Below are 6,863 nucleotides of genomic sequence, written 5' to 3'. Positions count from 1 at the left end.
TACCCAAAGGTTTCCAGAGAAAGAGGGAAACCTGCTGCCAAAGCCTACCCTGTCCGGCGTCTTAGAGGCATTGTAGCAGCTTCCATATGTTTGCTCCATCTTGATGATCTTGGGATTTGGACTCCGCACTCACAAGATGACAAAGACAGATCCAGAGGAATAAAAATCTCTAAATGTTTACACTACATTTAAAAATATATGTAGGCTAGTGAGAGAAGGAAGCAGAGGCAGACAGATTTCCACACAGAAAACCTGTCTAGGAAAGAAAAAACAAAAAACAAAAAACAAATACAAAAGAGAGTAGAAATAAAGTAATAAAAAGCCACATAAAGATGGAAAATAGAGAAAGAATCTGGATACTATATGCCATATTGTTGTCTCTATATTGTTTGAGTGCCAAGAAAATATTAACTGATCATAAAATACATGTGAGTATAAGTATTGCTAAATTAATCCAACTTATACATTTTAAAAATGCTCTAACTTCAAAATTTAAGTTTAGGGACAGGCTACTTAGAAATAAAGGTTTTGCTTGTATTTCCACAGAAAAGGAAAAGCTATACATTCCTTCCAGGCTAATATGCTTCAATCAAGCAAGACTCCCTAAAGCGGAGACTACAGCTACAAACATACAGACAGCAAAAACATTATGCACAATATGATCCACCGGCAAGAAGGGAAGCCAATAAGGGAGCCAATAAAATAAGTCTTATAAAGTATATAGATTTAAGATAATTTAGATTGAGCTAACAGATGAGAATCCTAGTCTTTGGCCAAGCAGCATTGTACCTAATACAAGTTTCTGTGTATTCATTTGGGCCTAACTCGGGTGGGCTGCTGTCATAAAACTCACACATGGATTTTGTGGGGCTCAGGTGGCTTTTGGCAGAAAGATTTATCATAACATGCTGGTATTACTACTGGGCCAGGAATGGCTTATTTATGGTAGTGACTTTGAGTTGGTCAAAGTTGGTGCTGCCTACATTGTTATTATATAAATGGTTGCTGACATGCTGTGTTAGATATGTATAATTCAAACCCAAAAATAAGACTTTGTTAAGCTTCCCTTTTGGTTTTGTGTCATGTCCAAGAGGCTTGTTTTCTTCTAGTACAGAAAAAGCCATTCGGTGTGGCCCATGTGGCAGAATAAACAAGGGTGGGAGACTTTTACAAACTGCTGGGAAGGGGTCATATGCTGTTCCTTCTGAAATGCAGTTACCTGTGTGTGTCTGAACCAATCTTGGTCTAGTCCATATAACTTGCTTTATTTGACCCTCCTGAAGGTTTAAGTTCAACCATATTTTGTCAGCTGTTCAGTTTCATTGGAATCTTGTCATTATAGCAAATGGCTTTTGTCATTTGTCATTGGTCATTATAGCAAATTGTACCCTCAAATTAAAAAAAAAAAAACAGTGAGTGATACCCTTGAACCAATGGTACAGGAGACTGCTTCCTGTATATAACACCAGCAACAGGGACATTGAGATCTAAAATGAATGAATTGGGCATCCTGAAACTGAGAAGTTTCTGTAAGGCAGAGGACACAGTAAGACACAATAACAGCCAATAGAATTTAAAAAATCTTCATCAACCATACTTATGAGAGAGGGGCAATATCCAATATATACAAGGAACTCAAGAGGATAGCCTACAAAACACCATAAAATGAAATTTAATAGTAGGGTGTAGAAATATAGAATTCTCAACAGAGGAATATAACATGGCTGAAAGACACTTAAGAATGTGCTAAAAAGCATTTGCCATCAGCGAAATATAAATCAAAAGAACTGTGAGATATCATCTTACACCAGCCAGAATGGCTAAAATCAAAAGCACCAATAATAGTCCGTGCTGGAGAGGATGTGAAGAATAAGGAACACTCCTTATTTTGGTGGGAAAGCCAACATGTAAGACCACTTTGGAAAGTAGTGTAGTGATTTCTCTGGAAAATTGGAATCAGTCTACTTCAAGATCCAGCAATTCCTCTCTTGGGAATATACCCAAAGCATTCACATTCATACCAAAGGACATATGTTGAAATATGTTCATAGCATCATTGTTTGTAAAAACAATAAACTGGAAGCAACCTTGATGCCTCTCAGCTGAAGAATGAATAGAGAAAATGTGGTAACTTTACACAATGCAGAAAAAAGCAATGGAATCGTGAAATTCCCAGGTAAATGGATGGAAGTAAAAGAAACCATCCTGAATGAGGTAACCCAGTCACAAAAGACGAACATCATATGTACTCTCTCATATATGAATTTTCGACATAGAGAAAAGGATATGCCTCTCTGCAAACCTCATCACCAAAGGAACTAGGAAACAAGAAAGATTCTAAGAGATGAATCATGGACCCTGGAGAAAGAATACCGGTGGGCAGTCCTGAGGTAGTTTGAAGGATGAGGGTAGGGGAGAAGGATCTGGAAGAATGATGGGGGCGGGGGGAGGCAGGGAGAGGAAGAAAGGTTGGGGCAGAAATGTTGATTCGGGTTGGGGGGCAGATAGAGGAGAGCAGGATGAGTGATGCCATAATAGAGGGAAGCCTTATAAGTTCTTGGAGCGATCTGGCACTACGGAGATTTCCAGAGATCTACATGAGGACACCAACTAACAATCTAGGCAATGGTGGAGAACCTACACTAAATGCCCTTCCTGGCTCAAAAGGATAAACAAGCCATGCAGCAAGAACAGACAAAATGTTCTCATGTGTATCTAGGTGTTCAAAGAAGAGCCATACATTATTATTATTTTCAGAGGACACATCAGAGGAAGACAATAGGCAAAACCTGTAATCTCAGCTACTTAGAAAACTGTAATTCTAGGACAGTGAAAGCTACAGAGTGACTCTGAGATTCAACCATGGATACATGATCAGAATTTTTCTGAAATGTTAGACTGAATGATTTTAGTAAAAACCACGAGTTGCTCACTTCACTCTCAGTCCTTGGGTGAAAGTGCAAAAATACTGTCTGCACCCACCTTATCACCATCTCAGATCCACTCTGATAATGAAACTCTACTCCAAGGACATGGCCTTAAATTTATATCCACCTGGGACTCACACTGATCCTCTAATTTTTATCCACAATCTTCCAGCAAACCACCCCCACACTTTAGTTTTACCCAGTCTGCAACACCACCCTATGGGTCCCTGTCCCAGATCATGATGTCTTTTTATATAGAGATAATGTATTCAGTGATGATTCCCATTGAGGCTGGAAAATTAACAGAGGCTTGATCCATCCTCTTGTGTCTCCTTATGACATGGAAATCATGGATTGAACATATTTGTCTTTCAATGGTCAGTGATCTCCTCAAGAAATTTGCCTCTAAGATTGCTGGACAGTGTTTCTCTTCTGTCATTCACAGATCCTTTAACCCATAATTCATTCAATCATTCTCTTCCTTTTTTAAAATTGAGACAGGATCTCTCTTTATAGCACTGTGTGGATCTCACTGTAGAAACAAGGCATGATTACAACACAATGGATATCCCCTAACATGTCTCCTGTGTGTTGGGATAGAAACTATGGTACATATATGCACCATAGTTACCCCTTCTTGATGATGAAAAGCCTTCTCTGCCTTAGATAATCCTGGGTGACATTCTATTTTCCTAATATAATTAGCATGTTGGGAGATGGTCACTTACAGGGCACAATTATTTCCTCAATCTATTAACATACAAAAGGCCATCCTTGTTCTTCCTAGGCAATTAAGTTGTCTGGCCCTGGAGACCCTCCTGCTCCACTTAGTGATTAATAGGAAGAAAGTCCTGACTGCCACACCCAGGTACAGTAGGTGTGGTCTAATCTCATTCTCAAATCATTAGCATCATTGATTGAATCTCCAGCCAGGCAGTATAAAAGGAAGTGAATTTGCAGAGAACCTCAATTAGAGCAGAGCAGAGCAGAGACTTAGAGACTCATCCATTCTTATTGCTTCCTGGAATTACCTTGAAATTCATCCTAGAAAGAGGTAAGTTTGGAGAATAGTAACATTCCCATTCTTGGTGGCTTCAGTAGTGTGTTTTCTTGTCATTGTTTGTGAGTTGTGGAAAAAGCTGCCCAAAATTACTACGAGATCCCAAAGATATAGTGTGGTCATTGGGGAACCATTCTTTTTTGTTTTTTCATTTGTTATGTTATTTTTCACTTGTTTGGTTTTGGATGTTGGAAACAGGGTTTTTCTGTGGAAGAGCTCTGGCTGTCCTGGAACTAGGTCTGTAGAAGAATAGACCATTCTGTCTAGAGATAAACATACCTCTGCCTTCTGAGAGCTCAGATGAAAGTCCTTACACACAGCTCCACATTCTGATAAAGGATATAACCTTTAAATCACTGATGATAGGAATGTTCTGTCTTCCTATATTGAACATGTCTTTGCTAATCCTAAGAATGCTAAGCTTGGTGGTTTATATCATTTTACTTTTTTTGATATTTTTGAAGATGCCATTTTCTATGTATTCTTTAGATCATATCCCGGAACTTGCTCTGTAGGTCAGTCTGGCTTGTATCTCACATAGCTCAACCTGGCTCTGCCTCTGGAGTTCTGGGATTCAAGATATGTACCACCTATTCATGGACATTAGACATTCTCTTTTAATGATTTTCTTATGAAAGTGTTGCACTGTGGCCCTTTGGAATGGGAGACAAGTGGAAAACTTAAAATTTGAGGTGTAGGCTGGGCGTTGGTGGCTCATGCGTTTAATTCCAGCGCTCAGGAGGCAGAGTCAGGCAGATCTCTGTGAGTTTGAAGGCAGCCTGATCCACAGACTGAGTGCCAGTATAGCCTCCAAAGCTACACAGAGAAACCCTGTCTCGAAAAAGCAAAATAAAATGAAGTCCAGAAACAAAAAATTCACAATTTACAAGGGGTGTACATATACCCTTGACATACTTCACACCATGGGGTTTCTTTTTTCAGGCCTTCCATTCCTCTATCCTGGATTTTTCACCCTGATGAATCATGTATTGTTGCCCTGACATTAGCATATTTCTTGTGTCTAGAGTAAATTATGTAGGACTATGATGAAGTATTTTGTGTATGGAAATGATGGAACTTTGGTTGTATGACTGTATTAGGTCTCCATAATATCATAAGGACACCAATCAGGAATTCGCGGTGCAGAGGAAAGGCAGGCAAGGGAAGGCCTGAGGAGCAGGAGCATCAGCTGGCCAGATAAGTAACCAACGACGAGTGAGCTTTGCAGCATACTGTTTGAGGACCGACAACAACAAAAATAAAAGGCAAAAAAAGAAAAAAGGAAAAACGAGATGGGAATTTAAACAGAGTTGGTCCCATCACACCTAACTGGCCAGCTTGTTAGCCCCAGCGGCCCCTGTTAGCTGAGGTTAGCAGCACAAGTGGTGGCCACCCTTTGAGGAGGCCTGGCGTCTGTCTCCTTCAATTCTCAGGATTTCAAGATGGCTACACAGTCAGCGCCGAAAGTTGTGCTAAAACGCACCACCAAGGTGTCTCTAAATGAGCGCTTTACTAATATTCTGAAGAACAAACAGCCGATGCCAGTGAATATGCGGGCTTCGATGCAGCAGCAGCAGCAGCTAGCCAGTGCTAGAAACAGAAGACTGGCCCTGCAGATGGAGAACAGGCCCTCTGTCCAGGCAGTATTAAAACTTAAGCAAAGCTCAAAGCAGCGCCTGGGTAAGAGTAACATCCAGGCACGTTTAGGCCGACCCATAGGTACCCTGGCCAGGGGAGCTATTGGAGGAAGTGACCTACCCATAATCCAAAGAGGCTTGCCCCGAGGAGGACTACGTGGGGCACGTGCCACCAGGACCCCGCTTAGGGGCAGGAAGTTGCTCCAAGGTCAAAACCTGCTCCAAGGTGGAAGAGCCTTAGCTACAGGAATGGACTTAAGAAGAGGTGGTGTTCGAGGTCGTGGAGGTCCTGGGAGAGTGGGCCTAGGGCGTGGAGCCATGGGTCATGGCAGAATCTGTTGTAGAGTTCCGGCTATGATATGTCCAGGAAGAGAGGGCTTTGGAGGCAGAGGCCAAGGTCGTGGCCGAAGGAGAGGTGCCCTCACTCGCCCTGTACTGACCAAGGAACAGCTGGACAACCAATTGGATGCCTACATGTCGAAAACTAAAGGACACCTGGATGCTGAGTTGGATGCCTACATGGCACAGACAGATCCTGAAACTAATGATTGAAGCTTGCCTGCCCACCTGTTAGACTTTTGTAAAAGTCACCACATCTATTAAAAGAAAAAAATAATCTTGAGAAAACATGAGAAGAAACCTGATTGGTGCTGGGAGGACTTAGAACAATAGGCTGTGGACTTTCCTGCCACCAGTTGGCACATTTAATCTGTTCCCTCTACTTTTTGATACTGTGTTAAAGGAAACCCTATTTTCCTTTGATTTGGTTTAGTTTGTTTCCGTGTTTATAAAGTCACCCCGACTTCTGTTTGAACAGGACTGCATTGGCCTTGTGAGTGAACATTTTTCTAGCCCCTGCCTAACCTGCCATATACTCTGACATATTAATATTTCCTTTGCTCATATTTATGATCCCAATAAAGGTCCCCAGAAGGAGCCTGTGTTGTCCATAATGTGTGGTCACTGGGATAGAGTTCTGCATCTTCTTTAAGACTTCCTATTAATAACTAAAACTTAAGGGTTGTCTGCTCTGTTGATGGGGAAGCTAGTAAATTGGAAATGCTGGTGATGGGGAATGTACTGTGTAGGTTTATCTCATTGATTGTTAAATAAAATACTGTTTGGCCAATGAGACAGGAAGTTAGACAGGACTAGGAGTCAAAGAGGATTCTGGGAAATGTAGTAGAGAAGTGCTGATCCAGGCAGGAAGTAACATAGCAAGGAGACTCATATTTAGGG

At 41.3% G+C, this 6,863-nt stretch overlaps 2 protein-coding genes across 2 annotated transcripts in view; one reads left to right on the top strand and one right to left on the bottom strand.

Annotated features, from left to right (window-relative positions):
- The first annotated feature begins 5,347 nt into the window (after positions 1-5,347).
- LOC100763179 (chromatin target of PRMT1 protein-like) lies at positions 5,348-6,455 on the top strand. The gene has a single exon (XM_035449379.1). It carries the CDS (start codon positions 5,430-5,432, stop codon positions 6,174-6,176), a length of 747 nt encoding a protein of 248 aa, XP_035305270.1. The 5' UTR covers positions 5,348-5,429; the 3' UTR covers positions 6,177-6,455.
- The window catches only part of LOC113837936 (chromatin target of PRMT1 protein-like), a 3,406-nt gene continuing 2,737 nt past the window's right edge, over positions 6,195-6,863 (bottom strand). The window contains exon 4 of the mRNA XM_035449130.1: positions 6,195-6,220. Coding sequence (XP_035305021.1) covers positions 6,195-6,220 — 26 coding nt within the window. The remainder of the gene's footprint in view (positions 6,221-6,863) is intronic.

Source organism: Cricetulus griseus, chromosome 9, assembly GCF_003668045.3.
Source record: "Cricetulus griseus strain 17A/GY chromosome 9, alternate assembly CriGri-PICRH-1.0, whole genome shotgun sequence".
NCBI lineage: Eukaryota > Metazoa > Chordata > Mammalia > Rodentia > Cricetidae > Cricetulus > Cricetulus griseus.
Note: the sequence above shows the minus strand (reverse complement) of the source record. Positions and strands in the feature narration are given on the sequence as shown.